At 41.5% G+C, this 27,784-nt stretch overlaps 1 protein-coding gene across 11 annotated transcripts in view; it reads left to right on the forward strand.

Annotated features, from left to right (window-relative positions):
- Positions 1-27,784, forward strand: part of Cacnb2 (calcium voltage-gated channel auxiliary subunit beta 2) — a 356,801-nt gene that overhangs the window by 237,032 nt on the left and 91,985 nt on the right. For 9 of the 11 annotated variants that reach the window (XM_028870493.2, XM_028870494.2, XM_028870497.2 and 6 more), the window contains one exon: positions 8,084-8,203. In XM_028870493.2, coding sequence (XP_028726326.1) covers positions 8,084-8,203 — 120 coding nt within the window. Of the gene's footprint in view, positions 1-6,441; positions 7,274-8,083; positions 8,204-27,784 lie in introns of those variants that run through there. The other 2 variants (XM_028870501.2, XM_028870500.2) reach the window with 2 other exon arrangements.

The following is a 27,784-nucleotide window of genomic DNA, read 5'->3' on the forward strand; positions in this document are numbered from 1 at the left end:
GATAGCACAGTGTGAACAGTAGTAATAATAGTGTCCCTGTGTCTTAGTGACCTTCTCAGGGCTGTGAACAAGGACCTGAAAGTAAACAACTTACAGGGGAAGGATTTATTTTGGCTCTGGTTTGAGGGGATACAATCCATCCTGCAGGGAAGGGGTGGTGTCTTGGGACTCCACCCATGGAGGTGGGAGTTTGCAGTGTTCTTTTTTGGACCAAACAATAGGGAGAGAGGTGGGCTGGCACTTAGCTTACCTTCTTTTTCTTCCATAGTTCCATCAAAACCCCAGTCCATTAGATTTGCTATCCATAGTCAGGGTCCATCTTACCCCAAATTAATCATCAATGAAACACCTTCATAGACACACCAGAGCTCACATCTCTGAGTTTGAAGCATGCCATTAAAATTTATAATACCTTCAGCTTCAGTGCTAAGAGGTGGCTGTGTTTCCTGTTGAACAGAAAGGTTACTCTGATGATCTTGAATTCTTGCCCATTCAATGCAGGCTGGCTGCCACTGAGGCTTCCGAAGGCCAGCTTGCCAAAGTTACTCTTATTTCCAGAGAAGAGAGAAACATGTTAATACCAGGTTCCTTGACTTCTATTGTTCTCCCATTCTACCATCTACTTTTTAATCATAGATAAGTGACGAAATAATGTGTCACAATTTTGAGATACTCTGAGGAAAATTTCAGAGTCACAGCCAAATCTGCAAAATAGCATTGCATGAATAGATGTGAAATTATCTGTTTTATTGGATCCTCGTTATATGTTCGTCATGCCTTTTGGCAAGTTGGAATTTGGAAAACAATGAAGATGCTAAGTGGGGCTCACACACACACATGTACCAAACTTAACAAAGATAAAATCACTAATTTAAAAGTCATTATGGTGCTTCACGACTGTTAGAAAGTGCAGTACATATGGCGGGCAAACAGAAAAGCCTGCTTTTGATTAGAGGAACATCAGTTGTATACAGAGGTTAGTTCTGCCTTACCTTTTGTAAACTGGCCCAAGATGGGACTTGGGCTCATTTTGCTAAAAGTTCATTCCCAACTCGATTGTGAGCTGTGTAACTTCGGTTAGGTTGTTTAACTTCGCGATGCCTCAGTTTTCTCCTCAGTAAAAATAAAGATGATTCGAGATTCCATTGGGCAAGACTTGTTAGTACAGTGTCTGGTGCTATTATAAACATTCATAAATCAACAATCTCTCTGTCAATCACACAAAAAGCCTAACTCTCATGGGTAGACTGCCCTGTTAGTATAACCCAGGACAGTCTAAAAAACATACATCTTAGCTTTGAAGAGGCAATGAAGGATTTGAAAGGAAGAAACCTAATAGTCCTGTTAAAGTCTTGGAAGGAATGAGGTTTCTAATAATGGAGATCATGCTGATAGCAACATAAATGGCACTCCTTTAATTAAGAATAAGTGTGTAAGTTCATCAGGATAAGAACATGTAGGCAGGAGTCTCAACACAGTCCATGTAGTTTTTAGTATTAATCTACATGATCAGAGGAAGAGAATATAAATGAATTCTCCTGAAAATATATCCTGTCAGCTACACAGACTTCTTTGTGGTGACTATTCTTGGTTGTGAACTTGGCACACTTGAAAAGAGAAGACTTCAAGTAAGGTATTAACTTCATCAGATTGGCCTGTGGATATCTGTGAGGTTTTTTCTTGATTCCCAGTTGATGTTCAAGGTCCTAGACTACTGTAGATAATCCTTTTCCTATATAGGTGACTGTGGACAGTTCCTTCCCTACACAGGTGACTGTGGACAGTCCCTTCCCTCATAGGTGACTGTGGACAGTCCCTTCCCTACATAGGTGGGCTGGACTAATTAAAACAGTAAGATATCTGAATATGAGACTGAGAACAAGCCTGTAAGCACACTTCCTTTGTGGTTTCTACTTCAGTTTCTGCTCATGTTTCCCTGCCCTGACCTCTTTCAGTGATGGGCTGTGTGTGACCCAGACATGTGAGCTGAGACAAACCCTTTCATTTCCTCTGTCCTCAGGGTCTTAGCATGTGCTGTTCCTTCTGTCTTTTCTCTCAACACACTCCAGTTTGAATTAGTTTCTTTTATCACTTGGATTTTGTCATCATTAAAGACTGTCATCACCCTACCTATACACCAAACCTCCCACCAGGATTCTACCATCTTAGCCTTTTGAATGTTCTCACATAGCAGGTATTTTTCCTACTAACCTTTAAAAAAATCCATCTCCCTCACAATTCTGTCAAATTCAATGACAAAGGGCACTTGAGTCTTTTCCACAGCTACATCTCCCATATTTGGTTGGTACTACAACAGTTTCAAAGTCGTATGTGTTAAGTAAATGCACATAGTTTAGGGTTTTGTGGGATCTTTGACTAAAAAATTTGAGCTCTTCATCAGTGTGTACTATAGTGCTACAATATCTGTAAATTTTCATATTCTCTTAATAAAATTGAAGCTAACACACTAGCTTTTTATATAAACATGAAAGGATCACAGAGGGTTGGCCTTGCAAGAATCCCTTACTGCCACCTGAGTTACTGTTTGGACACTGAGCCAAAAAATAGCCAGTCATATTTGAGATGCTTATCATATGAATTTGAATAGCAGTTATGTGACATTTACAACTAAAGTATCCAGTAGTTAAGAAAGCATGCCTCATCTCAACACCTTACCATCATTCTGAAGTTTTAGAGTCAAGATCTGTCATTATTGATAAAAAATAGTTTAGGGTTGTATCTGTGAAGAAATCCATGAACCAGGGAACTGCCAATCACATTACTTTAAAAAAAACAAAAACAAACAAACAAAAAACCAAAACTACATCACTTCTTGAACGGAAAAGCAAAACCAATTCTAAACTCTAGAAAAAGACGGTGACGATAACAGTATGAGAACTGAAAGAACTGCCCCTAGCAGCAGATGGTACATGCCAGCCTCCTTCCCCATTCCTTCTTGTCTGTTTCCCTCCTGACCAGGAAGGTGATGGGTGGCATAACTGTCCCATGGTTGGCCCAAGCAGGGAAACAATTGGAGTCAAATTTGCTACTGAGTTGGTGGAGTCTTATGAATAGGGAAGAGGTTTGCAGTTTCCAGGTGGAGAATCCAGGTGACTAGAAAACTGAGAAGTTAAGTTGGTTTTGCTCAAAAGTGTTGCCTTAGTTTGCATGGGAAGATTCCTACAGAAGTAGATGATATCACTTGTGATTCAGGATGCTAGTCTCAAGTAGGCTTAGAGCTCTTACCCTTTTGACTTAAGAAAACACAAGAATGCTCAAGAAGGCTGATGTGGGTGATATTTAAGATTGTAAAACAGAGTACAGCTTCAAGAAAACAAAGTTCACACATAAGAAGAACATTGAAGGAAAAGGATAGTGTTTTGTTGTGCACACATTTGACACAAAAGCAGAAAAAGAAATTGAAGAGCAGATAAAGCCATAACTCGATCTGAGTTAACTCACTTTTCCTATAAGCAAGAAACACAGATGTGCAGTGAGACTTCTGAAGATAAATAGAGATGCTCCTGACATGGCCATTTGGTAGACATGAGGCTCAACTTGCATTTTGTAGCTGTGCAATCAGCAGTGTGACTGTGAAGAGGCAGAAGGGAAGAACATACTTGAAAAGTTGGTGTGTCTGCAAGGACAAATGCTACCAGCAATCAGCTCATCAAGGATACATTTGATAATGAACCTGTCTAGTAGTTACGGAAATGAAAGCCAGATGTTCTCAACTCAAGACTAGCCCAGGCACGATGACCCAGAAAGTCCATATGGTACTAAAGGCAAAAGCTTAATTGGAGAGATCACCTTTCTCTGCATAATTCCCTACTCCCAGAAGGAAGGAGGTTAAGTGCAATGCTTCTGTTGGACATGTGACTTTCAAAAATGCTGCAACTCTGGACACTAAACGTTGTACTATTTAACAGTGACTGGGGATCAGAGAATTTAAGGACACAGCCTCATTTCCCTTTCCACAATAGGCTCCTAGAACAACTGTTTGGTGAGTATATACTCTTAGATAGACTGAGCTCCTATGAAGAGGAGCTCATAGTCTCATTTTAGAAGATAGTCAGAGGTTAATAAATTGCTGCAAATATTCAAAAGATCATTGACAAACATTGGTGAAGTGATGTTTAAAGACTGCTGAACTCTTCAAACCTGAAAACACCATCAGAACAATTTTCCTGTGTAAAAGTTAAAGCTGATTACTAGCAATGATCTTTAATTTGTTTAAAAGAGAAGAAGTAATCAGGATTTCGGATCCTGTGAATTCTCCATGATGATAAACTTTGTCTTTTAATTTTTTAAAATTATTTATTTAGTTAATATTTACAGGTGTTTTGTTTGCACATATTTCTGTGTAACATGTACATGCCTGGTACCCAAGGATGCCAAAATGGGGTGGCAGATCCCCTAGGTCTGGAGTTACAAATGGTCATAAATGGTCATATGGGTGCTAGGAGTTGAACTAGGGTTCTCTGAAAGAAAAGTTAGTGCAATTGACCACTGAACCATCTGACCACTCATAAAAAAATGTTAATAATGAGTTCTTTTCATAGAGGGATAAATACACTAGCTTTTACCATTAATGCATGAATAGTTTCATGCACGTATATAATGAACTTTTGTTGCCCCCATACACACCCTTTTAGCCTCACTAATTCCCTCTCTCTCCTATTGATTCATTTCTTCCTATCGTAACTCCCTCCTACCTTTTCATCCCTCTCTCTACCCTTCTCCTTCTCCCTGCTCCCGCACACGTGCGTGCGTGCGTGCGTGCGTGCGTGCGTGCGTGTGTGTTCCACTGAGTTTAATTATAGTTGTTTTCCTGAGCAAGAGTCAGGAGGAGTTATTTACTGGAACATGGGCGACATATCTGTGTCTAACCACTGAAGAAAATAACACCCATCCCCCCCATCCCCCATCCCCCCACCCCCCACCCCGCCCCCTGTGAACATTACTTTCTCATAACCCCTCAGTGGGTTGTGGAACCTCATGAAGCCCTCTAGCATGCATGATGAAATAGAGATTGGTCTAGTCTTGTGGCACCCTTGTGCAGGTACCCAGAGCTGCAGTGCCTTCATTTGCAGTCAGTTGTGATTAATGCAGACTCCAAACTGATGAAAGTACAGAGAAGTGACTTTGGAGTCCTGGGTCTCAAAGGAGGCCCCGTGAAGCACCTGTATCGCCATGTCTAAGGCCCAGGGGACATTGGAGAAGGAAGAGCATGCAGAAAGAATGTCAGGGTGGGAAGACAGACAAGAGTTTTGTGACCTGACTATGGCACCAACAACAGAGACTTTCTAGCTGCACTGGGGTGTGAACTGAACCTTTGCCATTTGATTTAGATGCTCAAACTGGTAAGGATGGGGATCAAGGCCCCTCGTGGAGTCTAATTGTACTTCTTGATTATTTCCCAGCTGGGTGTTACAGCTGGGAGAAGCTTTGGAAGACTAGAAACCCTCCTGTGTTGAGGATTAATTTGTCCCTTTTATATTTTGCTTGAACAAAAAAAAAAATTGCAAAGAATTTTTAAGCCCCTGACACTTTATATTAACTTCATAACAATATAAATAAGCCATTAATTTATGTCACAGTATTAAGTTCAGATGCAATCAGTCTCTAACTATTATTATGTAGTCCCTGCTATATTTATTTTCTGGCCTTTGGCCCCTGTAAATTAGTATTAGTTGAGTGTCCAAAGGAAGGGAATGGAGGTAAAGAAGTCATTATTATTTTTAATTAATTTGTTTATTTATTTTGAGCCAGCATCTCATTATGTAAACCAGTCTGGTGAAACTCATGATCCTCCTGCCTCTGAGTGATGGCATTAGAGATGTGTGACACTTTGCCTAGCTAAGATTTTCTTAATAACACATTTATTTTATTTAGATGAGACTTTACAAAGTAATCCCCTGCCATACTCATATAGATGCAGTTTGTTTTTCTAATTTTGTGAAACTTGGCACTGTGCATTTCTTCATAAGGAAACATTAAAAATGTAACCCTATTCACCCAGGACATTGATACCTCTCGTCTTTCCTTCTTAAGCCCCAGCCCTCTTATCTACAAGAAGAATTTGGATTCAGCATATTTTGTGAATGTAAACACCAGCTAATAAATCAGCAAAGATTTGAAAAGTCTTTATATGCATCACTATAACAATTCACACACTTATTTGGGTGATGGTTTCTCATTGGGAGTAGCAGGCCAGAGTAATTTTGAGCTCCATTAAATCCATTGCTTCATAAAGCCGTGATTACTTTGTGTCCTAATTACATGGCCACACCTCTGTCTGCATCTTGTTTATAAAGATTAGTTTCTGATAGGATGGATGGGCACTATTCAGTTTTGGCTGTTTAATATTGTGTGTGATGTTTATTATGTGAATTATTATTTATGGCATGGCATATCCTGTCTGTGGCAGGAAACGAGAATGATTATTCAATGAAAAGACAGTAAGTTTTGTCTTTGAGACATGGCTTCATCTGGAACAGAAAGCTGACAGACACACCCTGTGCCTGTTACTGTAGGAGCTGAGAGACCCTCCCAGCTGTTTACACTTCAGATGGAAAATGGCAGTTTGACATAAACCAACAGTGTGATGCCAGCATCTGCAAAGACGCTTCATGTGGAGCATGCCCAGTGTAGAGTGCATCCTCCCTCCCCCATCACCCCCCTCCAGATCGCTAAAGATAAGGCTTGAACTTTACACTTGGAAATACCAGGGCATAGTTTGGGGGTTTTGTTTGCATCTTTACTTTTTTTTTTTTCTAAATGTCCTCTTGAAACTAATTTCCTTTAACAAGCCAAATGCAGGGAAGAGAATATTTAGAGTAATCTAATGCATTAAGTTTAAACAAGTTGAAGCCAGTCTCTGCACTTGGACCTGTCTTTATTTTGAAAGCAATAGAAATCATTAGATTCTGTGTGTGTGTGTGTGTGTGTGTGTGTGTGTGTGTGTGTGTGTGTGTGTGTGTGTGTGTGTTCCCTCTTGAGATGGGAAAACAAGAAGATTTCTCCTCCTCAGACAGGAGTCTACTGGGGCTGGGAGTGAGAGCCCCAGAGGGAGCAGGGCACTGAGAAGAGGGGCTTCCTAGAGCATGGATAGCAAAGGTGCTGGGATTCTCCAGGGCTCAGCGCGCTCTGAGGATCTGTGCCCGGGGCTGCAGCTGCGGACGATAAAGGTGCTAGCCGGCTCATGAAGGCCACCTGGATCAGGCTTCTGAAAAGAGCCAAGGGAGGAAGGCTGAAGAATTCGGACATCTGTGTAAGCGAGAGGGCTTTTTGTTCGGGGGAGACACTGTTTTCTTTGCTTTTCTGTTGTTGCAGCAAGTGCCTGCGGAGAGGGTGGTTTGATTTGGTTAAGACGCTCATGATTGCCGGAGAGGGAGCAAGGGAGATTCCTGTCATTTTTCTGAGCTCCCTTTCCTGCGTCGTGATTTATTACCAGAGGAAATCTCTCAAGCAGGTGTTTTCTCTAGCCAGCTCTCACTAAATGTCTGCGTCCAGGTATTTTTAAAGATGTTTCTGAAAGTGGGAGGGAAGCAGGCTGGAGTGTCTCCCCCAGCTAGTTTGAAAAGGTAGCAGGTGAAGCGTAAGGTGGAGAGCCTCCTTAAGATGCTAATGGGAGTTGTATCATAGCAGTGAGATTATGGAGGGCTCGAGCTTGTAACTCATCAGATTGCCCTTGATGCGTTTTGTTGGTCTCTCTGGGTGTAAATACTTGCTCCAGCCCTCAGGCTGTTCTTGGAGTTATCCTTGAAACACATCAGTGCCCTTCAGCTCTGCACTGCACCATGAAGTTGGCTTAATGATAAAAGTAGAGGCTTCCAGAAGGGGTAGTTTCGGGTAGATGAACCTGGGGGAGGAATGGTGTCTTGGTATACACCACAACCTCCTCAGTGACGACTATGCCAAGTGTGCTTTTCTAGGTGGGATGCAGCAAAATGCATTATTTGCTCCTCTTTTCAGGAATGTGCAGCATATTCCAGGAAGCAAACTACCACACCAGTGAGACTTTTCCAGTGCACCCATCACACACTGGATCTATTTTAAAAATATATGTTTTCCTCTTCAGGGTTCGGCAGACTCCTACACCAGCCGCCCATCCGATTCAGATGTGTCTTTGGAAGAGGACCGGGAGGCAGTACGTAGAGAAGCTGAGCGGCAGGCCCAGGCCCAGTTGGAAAAAGCAAAGGTAAAAACCACATCTTTTTGGGGGGAATGGCACTGTGCCCTGAGGGCCTGCCTGTGAATGTATTCCCCTAAGCTCACGCCTGGTCCACTGGAGTGTTCTATCAGCTGGCTTAACACAGGCATAATTAAGGGGAAATGTGATTTTAATAATAATCTTTAATGTTGTTTTATAATCTAAGCAACTTGTTTCCGTGGTGGGAGGTTAATTTAAACACAAATAAAAGGATCTCCAAATACACAAAGGAAAAACTGCATGTAATACCAAAATATTTTGCTTGATCTTGCCAGTGAACCATCTCTGTTTACAAAACAGTCTTGATGCTAATGTTTATTTCCCTAGTCTAAAACAACCATTCTCCTAAAGTTTACCTCATAGGTGTTTTATAATGCTTATAATGCTGTCTCCTTATGTGTTTATTTATGCTGCTTTTGAAAAATAAAGCAACAAAGGATTCATTGATTAAACTAAGCCTTCCTCTGGAAAGTTTGCCTCTTTGTTCCATGGTGAGGAAGTGTGTGCTCCTGGAGGAGAAACTGCAGATCAGTTCTGAGGTCTGTAGGGAACTGATCGGAGGCTGGATTTCACTCAGACTATGAAACGATGACAGAAGTCATTATGGTTATGATTGGAATTTTATTATCTCCTGCAGTCATTTGAATGATAGCTAATTTTAAACCATAGATTGTTGTTCAAGTTGAAGGTGTCTTGGTTTGAAACTTTTGAGTGAACACATTTCAACATGGTTATTGGTTGCCTTTTGAAAAAAAAAAATTACTACTATGAAAAAGAGTAAGTAGGACATTGATCTTGCTAGGAAAATCAGGGCATTATCACAGTGTTTCTGCTAGCTGCCTCATCTCTAGGAGGAGTAAAATCCATGTGTGTTGCTATGGGAATGGTGACTTGGCTTGAATGCATGGACAGACCTTGTGTAATATTCATGGCCTCTAACACAGCTGCTGTAGTGGTTACCAAGCTACCTTGACCTCTACCAAGCAGTGTTTCTGCCTTAACAGCTGGCAGGGAAATTGTCTCCAGGTCTCACAGCTTTAATTGCTAGACACATCTTAAGAGCAGCAGCAGAGAGGGATTTCTGGCAGTGGAAACCGAAAAGCAAAGTGTAGCCCAGTTGCCATCCACCGACCTGTTCCACCCAAATTAGCCATGGGAAAACACTCTAGAGCTGAAGATAAATAACTGCAAATAATGAAAGGTTGGTAAAGTTAATCTGCCACAAGGGTATACTGTCGTAGATACGTTTTGAAATTCAGAAACCAATTCTACATTCTATCTTTTGCATCTGAACTGAAAGAAAGGGCAAAGAAAAAATTAGCAGTGTTTATTTTCAAAAATTAGATTATTCCATTTGCAGCTAATTTATGTTCACAAATTTAAACCATCTTCCTCCCTATTTTCCTACAACCCGATGTGTTCTAGATCTGGCCGTGGAAATCTTTAATTATCTGACTGGGATATTTTTGTCCCTGGCTATGCCCTGTTAAGTCAGGGACTCACTGGTACAGCTACGGAAGGTCTTAGTCCCTTACCCTAGCATGCATCAAAGTGTGGCTGCTAAGTCACACCAGGTTCATGTTCCTGTCTCACTGCCTGAAGAGACTATAGATCAGTGGTTCTCAACCTTCCTAATGCTTCGACCCTTTAATACAGGTCTTGATGTTGCGGTGACCCCCCAACCATAAAATTATTTTTGTTGCTACTTCATAACTGTATTTTTGCTACTGTTGGGACTCATCATGTAAATACCTGATATGCAGGATATCAGATATGCTACTCTGTGAAAGGATCATTCCACCCTAAAAGGGTCGAAACTCACAGGTTGAGAACCACTGCTCTAGATGGAAATAATGTGAACTATGAAAGAACAAGGAAGACAATTTAAAACAATGGCAAAGTCATGGAAGAACTCTTTCCTATGTTTAATCAAAGTAGTTTATTTATATCTGTGTCTGCCAAAGTAGGTCAATACCTTAAACCTTTGATGTGTTCTGATGACTAAATCTGGGGTGGGAACTTGAATTTGTTCTGATTAAAGATGGAAGGACTGAGATTTAAGCGTTTGCTTCAAATCCTGGCTTGGTGGGTTTCGTCTAAATTCTAGTCTCCTTGAAGATCGAACGCAAAAGCAGGGTTAGAGCTCCACCGACCTCTTTATTAGGCTGTTTCTGCATGTTCTCCTTGTCAGTCACCATCATGGCCTTGTGGGACCTTTTCAAAATGAGACCTTCGCATTTACAAATGAGTATATGAGGGCTGGGGGTGTGGCTCAGGAAATAGAGTGCTTGCCTAGCCTGTAGGAGGCCCTGGGTTCAATCCTCCACACCAAATACACCAGAAAGCAGAGGAGGCAGTCGGAGCAGAAGTTCAAGGTCATCCTCAGCTACAAGGTGATTTTCAGGCCAGATACATGAGACCCTGTCACAGAAACAAACAAGTAAAAATAAAAACACACGAATTAAAGACCCGACTTGAAATAATCTAAATATTTCCTTATCTGCTCTGAAACAATCAAACATGTTTTTTTAACCTTATTTTATAAATGTCCCTCCAATAGAAAAAAGGTAGTACAAATTGGTGTTTTTACTTGGCCAACAGATCACATTAATACATATGTTTGATACCTGGACTAGACTTGAACTGCTTTTGGTTCCTAGTCCTATATAAAGATGAACTACATTATCCATTAATTGCCTTAATCATACCTATGTGAAATGAGGCAATTGGCAAATAGTGAAACTAGAAACACTGCCTTCTGAAATTAAGTGACCTACAAAGGGTTATGTAACTAGACAGCCTTGAAGCCACTGAAACCCAGAATTCCCCCTCCCACTTTGTTCTGGCCTCTCTGAAATAATATGCATGAACTGGGCAGAGGTCAGATCAGTTTGTGAGGCGTTAGTGTCGGTGGATGACCTTATTTTTCTACCTTGATGTTTCTAGGTCCCAGATATGTTTTGATTTGTTTGGTTCTGACATCCTTTGCATATGCTGCCTTGATAAAGTTCATATACTTTGGGATTGCTTTAAAGACAAGTAATATGAATTTAATGAGTTCTCACTAATCTCTTCTTTATAATGAGACATATTGAGACATAATCCCCCATTTAAAGTTAGCTTGGCATATACTAGACACCAAACAAATATTTATTGGATGAATCAGAGAAGGGATGAATTCTGGTGAAACTGTGACAAGGATGGTCTTTTAATTAGGTGGTCTCTGCAGTGGTCTCTGGTTCTGTTTATTAGTAGCTGGCACTGGGACTTTCTTTGTGGGATGCTTGCAGATGTTGGAAGGTAGGGCCTAACATAAAGTATTTAGGTCACTAAGACTCCACCCTTGTGAATGTATTAATGTTGCTTCTATACGATTAAGTTTTCCTATTTTGAGGGTGGGTTTCTTACCAAGAGAATTTGGTATCTTCTCTTTCTTGCCTTCTCTTTGTTCCTCTACTATGGGTTATTAGAGAGAGAAGGTCCTCATCTTAGTTACTTTTCCTGTTGTGATAAAATACCCTGACAAAAGCAACTTAAGGGAGAAATGGTTCATTCTGGCTTGGAATGCAATGGTCCACTATCAAAGGGGGAAACTAAGGAGCAGAAACTTGAAGCATCTGGTCGCATCACAGCTGAATCAGGAACAGAGAGTGATGGAGACTATACTAAGGTTCAGCTCTCTTTCTCCATTTTGGTAGTCTAGGATCCCAGCCAGGGAATGATGACACCCACAGCAGATGGGTTTACCCACTATAATTATTGTAATCCAGACAAACCACACAGACACACTCAGAGGCCCATCTCCCAGTCATTCTAGATTCTTTCAAGCTGACAACACTAAGCATCATAGTCTTCAACTAATGAGGACCCTGATTTCTCACTTTCCAGTCTAAAGAACTGTGATAAATAAATTTATACTCTGCATTTAGTAAACAAATTGAGAGACAATGTTGTGGAATATTAATTTAAGATGGGTTACATTTGTTTATGCTGTGAAATATTTGTTTAATGATGCAAAGATGTGTTGCATTCTTTTATGTCGCATTTGTTTAACTCTGTGAAGCTGTTATTACTTTGCCTGCCCCAATCACCTGATTGGTCTAATAAAGAGCTGAATGGCCAATAGCTAGGCAGGAAAGAGAAATAGGTAGGCTGGCAGGCAGAGAGAATAAATGAGGAGAAGTTTAGGGAAGAAAGTGAGGAGTGAGAAAAGGAGAGGAAGATGCCAGGGGCTAACCACCCAGCCTCACAGCTAGCCCCAGAGTAAGAAGGAAAGCAAGATATGTGGAATAAAGAAAGGTAATGAGTCCAAAGGCAAAATGTAGTTAAAGAGAAACAGGATAACTTAAATTAGTAAAGCTGGCTAGAAACAAGCCAAGCTAAGGCTGGGTATTCATAAGTAAGAAGTCTCCATGTATTTATTTGAGAGTAGGGTGATGAGCCCCCAAAGAGTTAAAAAAAAAAAAAAAACTTACAGACAAGAGAATAACTGTATATAATAGCCAGATAATGATAGTTCAAGCCTGTAATTCGAGCACTTTGGAGGATCGGGAGTTCAAACTCTGCTTATATAACATTTTGGAGACCCTGTCTCCAAAAACTAAGATAGGTAAAAAAACTGATACCTATTTAGAGTTGTACTATCATGACTATAACCAACTTTAGGATATTTCATTTCCTTTATAAGAAATCCCAAGTCCATTAAGTTATTTCTTATCCTTTGCAACCCCCCTGCCCTAGAAAGCCGTCCATCAACTTTCTGTCTGGGTATCTCTTCTGGAGACTGAATATATTTCTATGAAATCAGGCTGTGGCTGGTCATTTGTGACTGCCTACATTCTCTTACCTAATGTTTTTATTGCTCATGCAATGACATCTATCATCCCTTCTTTTTTTGTTGTCAAGGAATATACCATTACATCTGTATTTCACACTTGACAAATTTATCAATTAGAAGGCATTTGGATTTTTGATATTTGTTTTCATTAGTCTTATTACTAACTTGATATGTCTGGGAAGAAGAAACCTCAATTTACAAATTGCCTCTATCAGATTGGCCTGTGGGTGCCTATAGGGAATTTTCTGCTTGCTGATTAATATAGGAAGGCCCAGTTCATTATAGACCAATAATATCCCTAGGCAGATAGTTCTGTGCTGTGTAGGAAAGGTTGCTGGATGCAAGCCTGGGAACAAACCAGTAAGTAGCATTCCCTTGTGGTTTCTACTTCAAGCTATGGCCTTGATTTTCGGCCTTCAATTTAACCTATAAGCCAACAAACTCCTCCCAGAGCTGTTTTTGATCATGGTATTTGATCACAGCAACAAAACAAACTAGGACATATATCTAGTTTGTGTATATATCTAAAATTGTTGAATCACATTTTTATTAGAAGAATTACATTCTTTTTTACCCTGCATACTTGTCAAAATGATGCCATCTGCCCTGTAGGTAGAGACAATGTTGGGAAATCTGGATATGTTGGGGGGTTGTGGCATACAAATATAATAGTCTCAATGTGTAGATGAATTTCTAAATGGTCTTATTAAATAAAAAACACGGGGTCAAATATAGAGGTGAAAGCCTTAGATCAGGGAAAATGTGAGTTACTTCCTGTCTACCCATGCCTTTATTGCCTTGTTATTCTGCCCTGTCATTGGCTATCTTAGCCCAGCTACCTCACCTCCTCTTTCTACACAGCTCTGTCACTTTCTGTCTGGCTGTACAGATCTCCATACCTCCATGATTAACTAATGTTGGAATTTAAGGCATGTGCCACCACACCTGGCTCTGTTTCCAGGCCTTGAACTCACAGAGATTCAGGCAGATCCCTGCCTACCAAGTGATAGGATTAAAGGCATGTGCTACCATTGCCTGACTTCTTTGTTTACTTATAATGGCTGGCCTTTTCCCTCTGATCTCCAGGCAAGCTTTATTTATTAAAGCACAAATAAAATATCACCACATTTCAGCACAAATAAAGTTTCACCACATCAATGTGATATTCTCAGTAGAGTAGACTGGCATTCAGTTTTGACTGCTCTTTTCAATGTTTGTCTGCTATAAAAGGGCTGTACTTGGATCGCTGGTATATAGGAAAAACTGTAAAGCCAGAGCCACAAAGGGCAAAGGGATAGGTAGGACTTTTGCCTACTTAAGCTTCTTTAAAGGTAGAAGTACCTGGTAAGGTAGAAGGGTCTGTGAGCAGGAAAAGAAAACATTGCACCCAGATGGCTGGGACAGAAAATCCTTCTTGGAGGAGGTAGAAGTTTAAAGCTAGACCTTCCAGGATAGACTGTGCCCACAGTTTTCTTAGTGAGATCTGAGCTTGCTTTACACAGCAGGGCTGCATAAGGGGATGGATTGATCACATGTGGTTACCAGGTATTTGGAAGGGTCTGTATTTGGCTGTGCTAGGGGGAGGTCTTTTGCTCCACCCCTTGGCATTTCTATAAACAGCCCTTTAGAAGAGACAGAAGGGGCTGGTGGGTTTTGACCCAGGCCCTCCTGAGGCTATCCTGTGTTTCTATCTGTCTCTCTCCTGTCTGTATTTCTATCTCAATATTTCTCACTTCTCCCTGCTCAAGAGTACCCTGGGGTAAAAAGTGAGGGTAGGTCCCACACAAAGACAAATGAAGCTCTGTGCCTGAAAAAGAAAGCAAATGCAGAGTGAATCAATGGATGCACCACATAGGGCCTGAGGTGCAAAGTTGATAAAGGCAGGTAGAACTAAGGGCAGCAAGAAGACATAGAGCCTTCCAGCAAGAAGTTAATTTTTTGAAGCTCTTGCCAACTGGAGATGTCTCTGTTGTACCCTCACATTTAATTACTAGTTTGTCTGGATATAATATTCAATAATGAGAACCATTTGCCTTCGGTTTGGTGAAGGCATTGGTCTGTGGTTTAGTATCCAGAGCTGTCAGAGCACAGTGGTACTCTACTGCCGAATATGCTGTGGGCACGTTCAGTTCTCCTGTGCTCTAAGAATTGTGATTCCTCTGCTGTTTTGACAGCTGGGCTCTATGTGCCTTGGTGTAAATCATTTTGTTTATTGTGCTTGGCTTTTTATACATGCATTGAGAAGGGCCAGTCACTTCGGTCTAGAACTCTTCTCACTCTGCCCTTGATTATCGTCTTCCGGTTCTAGGGTGTCAGGCATGTGACGAAGAGAGTTCTTCTGCATTGATTTTCTCTTTATTGTTTTGTTCTGATTTTTTAACTTATTTTCTAACCCATCAGCTGAAACTTATTTGCAGCTGAAATTTTAATTTTTATCAAAACATCTAATTTCTAAGAGCTAGAACGCTGGCTAAATTTGTTTGCTAAATATTTGCACGTTTCTATCAGTGTGCATTTGTTTATTTTTCAAAGACTTGTTAGCTTAAATTGCCTTTTCTCTTCATGAGAAATAAGTGTACAGATGTCCCTGGACCTGTGTCATGCTGGGAAGGTACAGTCACATATCCAAATACTATCATTCTTCTGCTGTTTTTTGGCAGTAATAGTGATGAAAACAATAATAACTCCTGATTAGTATTATGATAATGTAAAATTGTATTAGTTTCTTTCCTGTTGCTGTGACAAAACACCTTAAACGAGAGGTTTAGGACAGCCCTGCTCCCATTTGGCTGGCTCTTGAGAACCTATTCCTCATATTGATTGCTTTGCCCAGCTGTGGTGATATATTGTATCCCTGCAATATATTGTGCACCCTAATAAAGCTTAAACTGAGAGATCAGAAAAGCAGAAAGAAGCCAGCCACGATCTTACCACTTGGAAATCCTCAGCTTCCAAAGAGACCTACTTCCTGTATACCCACAACCATATGCCTTTCTGTTCTGCATCTCACTTCCTCTCTCTGCCCAGCTACATCACTTCCTGTCTGTCTGTACAAACCTCCAGACCTCTATGGTTAGTGCTGGGATTAAAGGTGTGTGTCACCATTCTTGGCTCTGTTTCCCAATGTGGCCTTGAACTCACAGATATCCAGATGGATCTCTGTGCTCCAAATGTTAGGATTAAAGGTGTGTGCTACCATTGCCTGACTTCTATGTTTAATATAGTTCCTGGCTTTTCCCTCTGATCCTCAGATAAGTTTATTAGGGTATACAAATATATTGGGGGGATACAATATAGAATTGCTAAACAGTCTTATTAATAAAAAAAAACAAAACCCAGAGCCAGATATTGGAGTGAAATCTGAAAGATCAGAGAGATAGAACAAGCCACAGCCAACTTCACCTTGCCAACTCCTCAGCTGATCTTGTTTCCTCAGACTGAAAGCCTCTGAGCCCTCACCTGAATGGATCTCAGCTGAACTGCTGTTGAAAAGCATCTAGTTCCTGGTCCTCACACCTTATATACCTTTCTACTTCCTGCCATCACTTCCTGGAATTAAAGGCATGTGTCTTTCCCAAGCAAGAGATCTCAAGTGCTGGGAAAGGTCTGTGCCACCACACTTGGCTCTGATCCTAGTGTGACCTTGAACTCATAGTGATCCAGATGGATCTCTGCCTCCCAAGAGATATGGTTAAAGGCATGTGTGCCACCATTTTCTGGCCTCTATGTCTAATCTAGTGGCTGTTCTGTTCTCTGACCCCCAGATAAGTTTATTAGGGTATACAATGTATCAAGCACACCCAGCCTAAATACAGGGGAAGTTCTTAGGCTTACTTCAACTTGATATGCCATGCCTTGTTGATACAGAAGGGAGACCTGCCCCTTTCTAGGCAGAAACAGAGGAGTAGACTGAGGGGAGGGGGCTGGGGAGATAGCTTAGGGGAGGGAATGGGAAGAGAGGAGCCAGGAGAATCAGCAATCAGGATAATAAGGTAAATAAATAAGAGGTTTGTTTTGGCTTCTACTTGTAGGAGGCACAGAGTCTATCATGTCAAGGAAGACATGGCAACATAACAAACAGCATGTATAAGTAGGAAGCTGGCAGACCACATTGTATCCTCACTTAGGAAACAGAGAACATTCCATTAGTACCAGGCTATAGAACCTCAAAGCCGCCCCCAGCAGGTAATTTTTCCAACAAGGCTCCACCTCCAAAAGGTTCCATGACTTTCTCAAATAGGACCACTCTCTGGGGACCAAGTGCCCCAACACATGAGGCTATGGGGGACATTTCATTGTCCAACCACCACACAAAACATATTTGTACAAGCCTATGTGCCTTTCAGCTTAAATACTGTTGGACAGTCCTGATCCTGCAGAATATATAGCATGGATTCTTCCTCTGCTAGCAGAACTCTCACTCACTCTCTTATTAAAAACATGAGCAAAAACCCTTTGAGGTTTGCTATACTAGGAAGCAATCTCAGCTTAGTCCTTTAAAGTGTATTTTGCTACCCACCCATCCCCCAAGACCATGCAACTTTGTCTAGCTAGTAGATGAGCTGGTGACAAGGTGATCTGGATCATGGGCAGCTGTCACCTTCAGTAGTTTTTTTTTTTTTTTTTTTTTTTATCTTAATGGCCTCTTGTCTTCCAACAGGCCGAGTTGGCACCTTCATGTGCTATTCTCAGAGATGCATCAAGAGAAATTTAGGGATTTTACTTGGTGGTAGCGTGTTTGCCTAGTAGAGGAACAGAATTAATAGAGTGACCACATATTAAAGAGGGATTTATTAGATTGGTTGAGATGGCATGGTCTGGATAGTCCAACAATGGCTGTCTTCACACTGGGAGGCTGAGAACTGGTAGTTTTTTAATTACACAGGGCTGGGTGTTTCAACAGTCTGAATCTAGCACTCAAATCCTGGAGGATTCCTCAACTGGTCATCGGTGCATATTGGAAGGTTGAAGGCACTAGGTTCCATGGTCAGCAGAGGGTAGCAACAGCAGCCACAGAATAGATGACTTTGCCAAAAGGCTGCAAAGGCAATCAGCAAAATGTAAAAGCCTTTCACTCACACCTCCTAATGTTCAGGCCACCTCTAGAAGGCTGCCTCCATTCAGGGGTACCTTCCCATTTCAGTTAACCTAATCAAGAAAATCCCTTATAGGCATGCCCCAGTGTTGACTCATCAGTTCTTTACAGGTGTCTCCAGAGGCTTGCTTGGGTGATTCTCGATCCTGTCCAGTTGACATTCAGTACTAACCATCACACCTAGCATATGCAAGGCCCTGAGCTGTGTCCCCTGAACCTTAACAAAACAAGAAAGAGCAAGTTCCAGGGGGTGATTGGCAGTCTCCTCTTGTGCCACACTTGCTAGTGCTGTGTTGGCTGAAGCAAGTCACGAGGATGATCTCACATCAGTGGAGACAAGGAGCTGCATAGCACGTGGATCTGTGCAGACAGTTGCCCATGCTCCTCTTTTCTTTCTTCTCTCTTTGGAAGAAGAAATCCCTCTACCATTTAGGATCCTCAGATCTGTCACCTCTTCCATCCTGTTATTTATTCCTTTATGCCAACCTTGTCACCCAGGCTTTATCTAATGTGAGATATCCACAGGAGTCTAGTTAAGGAATACTAGGGAAATTTATTAGGATAAATTGAGGAAATACACTCACAAATACAGAACGGAGTTGACAGCTGAAGTCCTCCTCTGATCTGACCCGAGAGCAAATCCACCTTGCAGTTCCATCATACCAGGAAGCAGGAAGCAGGGAGAAGGGGCTTGTGACCTCTCTCCCTTTCCTTTTAGCAGGAAACAAACAACAGCAGGAAGCACCTTCTCCTTTGGGCCCTATAGCCCAAGGTCATGGGTGGAGCAAATACCACTCCATTTAGCCTCAATTTCTTTATGTCTTCTGTCACTTAACCTTTAACCCCTTGACCATAATTTCTGTATCTCTCTGCTGATGGTCTCTGATGATTTTTCTGTCACCATGTTTACTGACCTTCGGTTAAGCTTGCGGTACCTACTCAGCATGTCACCACATTTTCCCCTTCTCTGGTATTCTAGTTAGGTTTTTATTGACAAAGATGGTGAGCAAAGCAACCTGGGAAGGAGAAGGTTTGTTTGGCCTTACAAGTTGAGGGCTATCATTGCGGTAGGTCAGAACAGGAACTCAAGGCAGGAACCTGGAAGCTGGCACTGAAAGAGAAGCCACAGAGTGGTGCTTATCAATAGTTTCTTTCCCATGGCTTGCTTTGCCTGCCTGCTTTCTTGTACAGCCCAGGACCACCTGCCCAGGCATCGCACCATCCACAATGAACTGAGTCTTCCCACATCAATCATTAATCAAGAAAATATTCTCTCTTCCTAGATATGTCTAGGTTTGTATCAAGTTCACAAAAATTAACCAGCACACCTGACAAATCAGCTACCTATGTCATTAACTAGCCTGGCTATTTCTCTTCAGATAGTTTGTGTGTGTGTGTGTGTGTGTGTGTGTGTGTGTGTGTGTGCGCGCGCCAAGGGCGCCTGTGTGTATGCCGAGGCCACAGAAGGACATAGGTAGACTTCCTCTATCACTCTCCACTTTAATTTTGAGGCACTGTCTCTCACTGAACCAGAATTTACTGTTTCAGATAGCCTGGCTGGCTGGCCAATGGCACATCAGGACCTATCTTTGTTTCCTCGGTGCTGGGGTCATAAGCATCTGTGACTTTGCCCAGGTTTTACCAGGATGCTAAGGATTTGAACTTGGGTCCTCTTGCTCTCACAGGAAGCACTCTAAACCACTGAGCCATTCTCTGAGCCCTCTGCAGATTATCCTAGTCACCTTTTATGTTCCTTAACTGAAGAATAGATGTCTGTCCTACCAAATATTCAGCTCAGGTCTTGGTATTTTTTGGTATTGTCTGTCTTCAAGGTTTCTGCTGCAGATCTGCCAGGGGAATCCATGGAGCTTCGAGACCATCTGCAGAAGCAGAGGGATGCCCATCATGTGTGGTCTGGGGGATCTACCTGTGGCATTCATCCAGAAACTCTCTCCCTACTCAGGTTTAGATGGAATTTCTGTGTACCTTTCCTTTGAATACAGTTTGCCCACCAACATGAGTTTTCAGCAGTGGCTGCCTTGTGCTTCTCAAGGCTTCAGCCATCACTGAATCTGTGCCTTTGCTTCTGACTTCTCTACCCACACATCTGAGATCTGGGTATCTCAGATCTTCTCCTTGGTAGCTTTCGCTTCTGCCACTCATTGGAATGGAGCTGCCCACTTCTTCCTCCAAACTCATTCATCTCCACATTTTCTCATTACATCATTGTTGTCTCCATCTTCCCAAGGCTGAATGAAGCCTTAGTTCAGGGATCAAAGATTTACCAACTGTTTTTCCTATAAAGGGTTGTAGGGAACATTTTTGGTACCTTGGATCTCTGTTGCAGCTCAACTCAGAAAGACATGAATTTGAATTCCATTTCTGCCATGGCCAAGCATGATCTTGATCTGTTGATATATTACATGCCATTGAATGATAATGGCCCCCATAGGCTCATAAATGTGAATGTTTGATTCCTAGTTGGAGGACTGTTTAAGAAGGATTAGAAGGGGTGGCCTTCTTCAAGGAGGTGTGTCAGTGTGGATGGGCATGGGTGTTGAAGTTTTAAAAACCTACCCCAGGCCCAGTTTCTCACTTTCTCGGTCAACTTGCTAGAGGATCTGATACAAGCTCTCAGCTACTGATCCAGAGTTTATATCTTGCCTACCACCATGCTTCCTGCCATGATGACCTCAACTCACCCTCTGAAACTATAAGCAAGCCCCTCAAATAAATGCTTCCTTCTATAGGTTGCCTCGGTCATGGTACCTCTTCACAGCAATGAAATAGTAACAAAGACACGGTAAGGTCAGTTTTCCCATTTGTAAAATAACAGCGAGTCTTGCTTCTCACAAGACTGCAGTGCTATCTGAATGACCTTGTGCAAGAACATGGTTCCTGAACCTCCTTTTGTCTTGGACCTCTTGAGATGGACATGGGAACTGGTGTTTGTGATACCTCTCATCACTCAGCCTGCTGTCTCATGGGAGCATGTATCAGAAGTTATAAAGCTCTCTGTTCCCTTTGAGTGACATACTGCTGCAATACACTACTTTACATACAGTCACTATCATGTCAGCATGACTAGCTTCTGATAGGGTGGTGAGTGCTGTGAGGCAGATTTGTGGCACCTAATAGTTGCAGACTTGAGTGGGATATATGGCTGGTGTGGATACTCACTAATGGTGGGTCACTGCGACAGCTCAGATGGCATCTCTCCCCATTCCTATGCCCAGAGTACTCTTCCTCTCTCTTGAACTATGACCAAGTTCCCTCTAAAGACGCACCTTGCAGTTTACCACACAGAGATGATCGCTTCCCCAGAAACCAAGTGCAATTGAATATCCATGCTCTTTTCTGAGGACACTGGAATAATTTGGGAATACACTCAAATACTGCTTACTCTACTTTAGGATTATATTTACTGGGCATTCTGCTATTAGTATGTGCTAAGTTTTTTACTGATAAAGTTTCATGTTTTAAAAAGAACCCGGTGCTTTATATAATTAGATAAAGTCTAGTACAAGAACTCTCTTATAATGCATGGGTGACTTTTATTAACAGAAGTTCAAGAGGACTGACTGAAGTTTTCCTGTATTAAAAATGGCTGTGAGATGGCTCAGTGGGTAAAGTTCTTGCTGTACAAGAGTGGCCACAGTTTGGGTCCCAGGAACTCTAGTTAATTCCAGGTGGGCATGGCAACCTGCCTATAATTCTGGCACCATGAAGATGGAGACAGGGGAAGTCCCTAAACAAACTTGTTAGGTAGTCTACCTATATCAGTGAGCTCTGGGTTTAATTAAGAGACCCTGCCTCAATGAACAAGGTAAAAAAGTGAGGAAAAAGTCCCAGGTCCACCTAAGGCCTTTACACATACATATATATGTATGCATACTCCCTGTCTATATATGCATATATATTTGAACACATGCATGCAAATAAACACACACACACACACACACACACACACACACAAAACACACACACACACAAAAATGTATACAAGCAAAAGCAAAAAAAACCTGTACTCTTGGTTAAGAATCCTTATAAGGACTGTGAGCATAATAGAGACTTCTTGCCATTTCAAAACCATAAATGGATTGGGGAAAGAGGATTATAAACTTTATGGCTCAAGCCTTTTCCCTCTTGATCTCTTAAAGAGCTGTAGCCGGACATCTTTGCTGTATTGTTGTAAACAGAACTATAAAATACCCCCATCATTCTCTTGTTTTCTACCCTTCCGGGTATGAACAGGGGTCAGCCAGAGACCCTTATGCAGAGCTGAGTGGATCCTCTTTGTTCTCCTGAGTTTTGCCCGCCCCCCCCCACCACAACTGCTGAATATAGAGTACCAGAACTGTGATAGAGTAGAATTTATTAACCAACATTGGATGGGTAGTGTCGTGTTGAGAAGAGCTGGGGGAAGTCAAGGCTAGGTATGGTGTTTTCCCCCAAGAGGATCATAATCCATATCTACTAAGTGATCTGACAGATGTGAGACTGACAGCCTTGTTACAAGCCAGATGCTCTAGGGGTGTCAAGCAGGTAGAGCTCAGTACTGCTGCGCTGGAGAAGGTTCAGAGGACAGCATGGGTTAGGGATGGCCCCCACTGTCGTGTGAACCTTTCCATGGAGACCCAGGCTTTGCTGGTCAGCCATGAGCTTCTATAAGGGGAGCAAGAGGGCTGCTAACTGAGAAGGCAAGAAAGGCTACTATTTCTTTAACATTAAGCCTTCCTTAATTTTGAGATTGTCTTTAATTGAAGTGTTATTTTTACTCTCTGAACATGTTGTATGTGTGTTTATGGGGGTGTTGGTGTTTGGATGTACATAACATACCATACAGAGGGCAGAGGGCAGCCTTGATACCTTTCCTTAGAACACTGGAGGAAGTCAAGGTTTTGTTTACTTGTTTGGGAATGTTTTGAGACTGTCTCTCAATGGTACCTGCTGCTAACTGATAAAGCTAGATTGATTGGCCAGAGAGCTTCTCGAATCCTCCTGCTTCTGCCTCCACAGAGCTGGAGTTACAGATACAGCCAGGTTTTTACATGGTATAGGGGACCTGACCTAGGGTCTTAATGCTTGTGCAGAAAGCACATTACCAGCTGAATCACCAATAGGTAACAGTTACAGCTTGTGCTAATACAGAATCTCTGTGTTTAACTTCTCACTCAGTAACTACCCTCCCTTGGTTCGTGTAACTATTCCAGAGAGGGAAAAGGGAATTGACAGCAACCCCATGCTATAAATGAAGAAACTGTGGTATTAAACAATCTGCCCAAGGTCACTGAGCTCCTCACTGGCAAAATTATTGTAAGAACTCCTAACTTCTTTTACCTAGTCGATGACCCCACCCCCTTCTTAGTAAATACTCTTCTTTAAGGACAAAGGTGAAAATAAAACAGAGCAGCCATCAAAATAATTTTTAAAGTAAAACCAACACCATGTTATTTTTTTCTATCAAGTGTAGGTAGTACAAATGCAGTTCACAGCAGAGTATGATTTTACTAAAGTATATGAGACCGACATGAAGTAATTGCATTTTTATACTATAAAAGTTGACTACATGTGTGCACGCATGTGTGTGCCTGCCTGCACACGGCAAATGCATTTGTATATATGTATGTACCCTGGTGCACATGTAAAGGTCAGAAGACAACTTGTGAGAGTTCTCTCCTTCCATCATGTGAGTCTTGGAAATCAAAGTCATGTCATCAGGCTTGGAAGCGGGTGCTTTCACCCTTTGAGGCGTCTCTCCAGCCTCCATCTTCACATTTTAAACAAACATCTTGTGCTAAAATTCCTCATGTAATGAGTTGTTAAAGAAAGGGATCGGAGCATATGCACAGTCTATTCTTGGTTAGATGGAGATAGAGGCAAGTGCATGAAGCCACAGTGGTGGGACTTCTGTAGAGAAATGGAAATGCAACCAGCTACCTGGGAGTTGGGTTATATAAAGAATGCAGAAAAAAGAAGTTTGAGTATGTAAGGGAGAAAAGATTGAAATTTATAATGAAATGATTTGAAAAGAGATACTTCATTGTTATCTGTTTCTAAGGAAAATAAGATGAGAGAAGCAATCTAAAATTATTGCACACAAAAGTGAAAATCTGTTTCACCACTGACTATTAAGAGAAAAGAAATGTCATAAAGGAAGGTTAGGAAACTACTGTCATGATGATTTTAAAAGAAATATTTATGGCTTTAAGAAAATCTAAACTCTGTTTTTAGCAGAGGATGAATCACACCATTAGGTATCAAAATCATTTATATTCCCATGATTTCCTACCAAATGTTCTTTGTACTGATACTTATTTGCAAAATTAGCATACATTATTTTTTAATGTTAATTCTTTTATATTTAAGGTCCAAACCATGGTCATCATGCCCTCCCTAGACACAGTAGGAAGTGGGTGGGGAAAGAAGCTAGACAAAAATATAGACAGTCTGGCCTGAGTATTCAAGTTGTAGTCCCTGGATGTTTAATTATTACCTTTCTTCCCAAGAGGAACTGTACTCATCTTTAAATGAAATTTTACAGAGTCAATTGTTTCCTGCACTTAAGTCAACCATGATTCCTTATACATGAGAGTTATGTTACAGGTTCCTTTACAAGGAACAGTGTCACACACGAGCTCAGCCCAACTAAAGGGAGATTCTTGGGAATGACTAACAGAAGAGGGGATGTCACACTAGGCAGGCAGCAGACTGCTGCTTGCCCTGAGTGTCTGACTCCCGACTTCATTTGTGACGGGTCATGTAATGGATGAACAGAATGGAAGGGAAATCCTTTCGTGTAGAAAAGTTCTCTACATGCTGTATCAATGTTGTTTAGGCCTCACACTTGCAAGAGGTGCCCACCTTGCGGTGCTGAGTGACAGTCTGGGGGAAATAAAATGATTAACCTTTGGCTGTGATCTGCCTAAGAGCAAATTTAAAATAGTAACGGGATGATGTGCAATGCCATCTTATTCAACTCCTTGATTTCCATTGAGAATGTGTGCTGTGGATGTGGCTCAGTTGGTAGAGTGCTTGTTCAGAAGTCATGAATCCCTGGATCCCATCCCAGCAACACCTAAACTAGCTGTGGGGTACAGGACTATAATATAATCACTCTGGGGGTGAAGGCAGGAAGATCAAGATTTCAAGATCCTCTTTGGCTACATAGCAAGTTTAAGGCCTACCTGGGATAAAAAGGACCCTTTCCCCTGCTCCCAACAAGCTCCATCCACCTCAATTTTTTTTTAAATAAAATAGCATCAGCAATGTGGCTCAGTAGGTTAAGGTGATTACCACTGGGTCTGGAAACATGAGTTCTATCTCTGGGACACACATAGAATAAGGAGAGAGTCTACTCCTATAAGTTGTCTTCTGACCTGAACATATGTACTGTGGCAGGCACATAGTAACTTAAGTAAAAAATAAAATGAGTGCTAGAATGAGATCATGATTGATGATAGACAGATAGACAGATAGATAGATGATAGATAGACAGATAGATGATAGATAGATAGACACACACATACACACACACACACACAGAGAGAGAGAGAGAGAGAGAGAGAGAGAGAGAGAGAGAGAGAGAGCGCTCTATGTATCCCATTTACCACATGGTAGAACTTTGAGTTGGCATTTCAAAAGTGACTGGTTACTTCACAGCACTCATGCCCTGAGTTTGATACTCAAAACCTACAGTGGAAGGATAGAAGTGACTCCCAACTGTCAGTTGGTGATCCTCTGACTTCCATGTATATGATCTGATATGCTCTCTTCCTCCCTCCTCTTTCCTCCTCCCTCCCTCTGCCTCCCCTACAATAATAATAAATAAATAAGAAAAACTTTCAGTTTGAATTGATGCTTTTCCCGAGGACCCAGGATTAGGTCCCAGAACCTACATGGTGCTCACAACCCATGTAACTTCATTTCTAGAGGATTCAATGTCCCCTTATGACCTTTGTGGATACCAGGCATGTACATGGTGTACCATATTCATACATGCAGACAAAACACTCATACACATAAAATAAAAATAAATAAAATTATGTGTGGTAGCACATGCCTTTATTCCCAGTTCTTGTGAGGCAGAGCCAGGCAGATCTCTGTGAGTTCAAGACCAGCATGTTCTACACAGCAAGTTCCAGGCCAGCCAAAGGTAGAGTGAGACCCTATCTCAAAATAGTAAAATAAAATAAGTAATTAACTTTCACAGTTCTGCAAGATGTATGTTCTGTTTTCTTGGCTGGAAATTCATACTATAGCCGCTCAGAAATGATGCTCTTATTTCAGAAACAGTGTTACTGTTATTTTCTGTATCCCAAACACTTTTGTATATATGATACATCTATGAGCTTTTTATAGAGGCACAGTCAGCTTATATTGCCACAGCTTGGTTTGTGTTTGCAGGGTCTTCACGGGTCCCCTAAGGATATATAAACTATGAGACACTCATGGTAGTAATCCAGCCATCTTTCAGTCAGAATGGCTGATGCCAAAAGACTTTGGGTCATCACCCTAAGTAAGTATGTGGAGTGTTTTCCTTTGCTCTTGAATACTTGAGGAGATTCTCACATGGGTCCCAAGCTCTGATTTCAGCGATAGTGTTTAGTCTAGCATGGAAGTGGAGGCTGGACAAATACACACTACTATAAATACTTTCATGTTCTATAGCTGTTGGTCGTGTTCTACTTTAAACAGTTGTCAGGGATTAGGATTTCAGTGTTTGGGTTTTGAGATTCTTAATGGTCTGTAGGAAAGTAAATCAAATGGAAACCTCCTCTCCAGTTTAAGAAGCTGAGCAGAGGGTGGGAACTAAACTTCTCTGTGGTTTTGGCTGGCTACTCGCCGGTACCAGTTTACTGGTTTGTGGTTTCTGAGTTGCTTTATCTTGTGTCAACCCACATAAAATGTAATTGCCACGTTTTTTCTGTTTATTCTTGCCTAGATTATCTGTCTGACTTAGAGAACTACGTGAGTTAATTGTACAAAGGAGATTCTGTCTGCCTGTGGTCACAGAAGGAAGGCTGGGGACCTTTGATTCCCTGTTGTTCTTTCCCCTGGATTACATGGACATCTTTCTGGCTTATTCAACAAAAACAGCAGAGGACATTTTGTGGCTAAATGTTAAAGGTTCTGTTGACACATTTCCTGCCCTCTGGTACCTATGTGCTCTGTTACCAAATGGACTGTTGTTCTGTCCACCTCTCCCACCTTCAGAAAACTATTTTGTACTTCTTCCACCCCTATGATGTCATTTGTTTATCTTCCCAAGCATACACAACTTGCAGCAACTGAGGCCTTTCTTCACACTTGTAATTAATTCTTTTCTACATTAACATATCATCAGAGAAGAAATGAATCATGGGATCTGCTAAGTAATAGGAAATGGGGAATGTATACAGGAACAATAGAACTCTGGGTGTAATCATATTTTGCCATCATTATTTTATAATGTAATGATATTATTGATTTTTAAAATTAAACTTGTTTATTCTCTCTCTCCCTCCCCCACCATCTGTGTGTGTGTCTCTGTACATGTGTATATGTGTATGGATAAATAAGTGTGCCCGTGCCATACCATGTATGTGGAGGTCAGAAGAGAACTTCCAGGAGTTGGTTCCCTCCTTGTACCATGTGG

This window comes from Peromyscus leucopus, chromosome 5 (assembly GCF_004664715.2).
Source record: "Peromyscus leucopus breed LL Stock chromosome 5, UCI_PerLeu_2.1, whole genome shotgun sequence".
Classification (NCBI taxonomy): Eukaryota; Metazoa; Chordata; class Mammalia; order Rodentia; family Cricetidae; genus Peromyscus; species Peromyscus leucopus.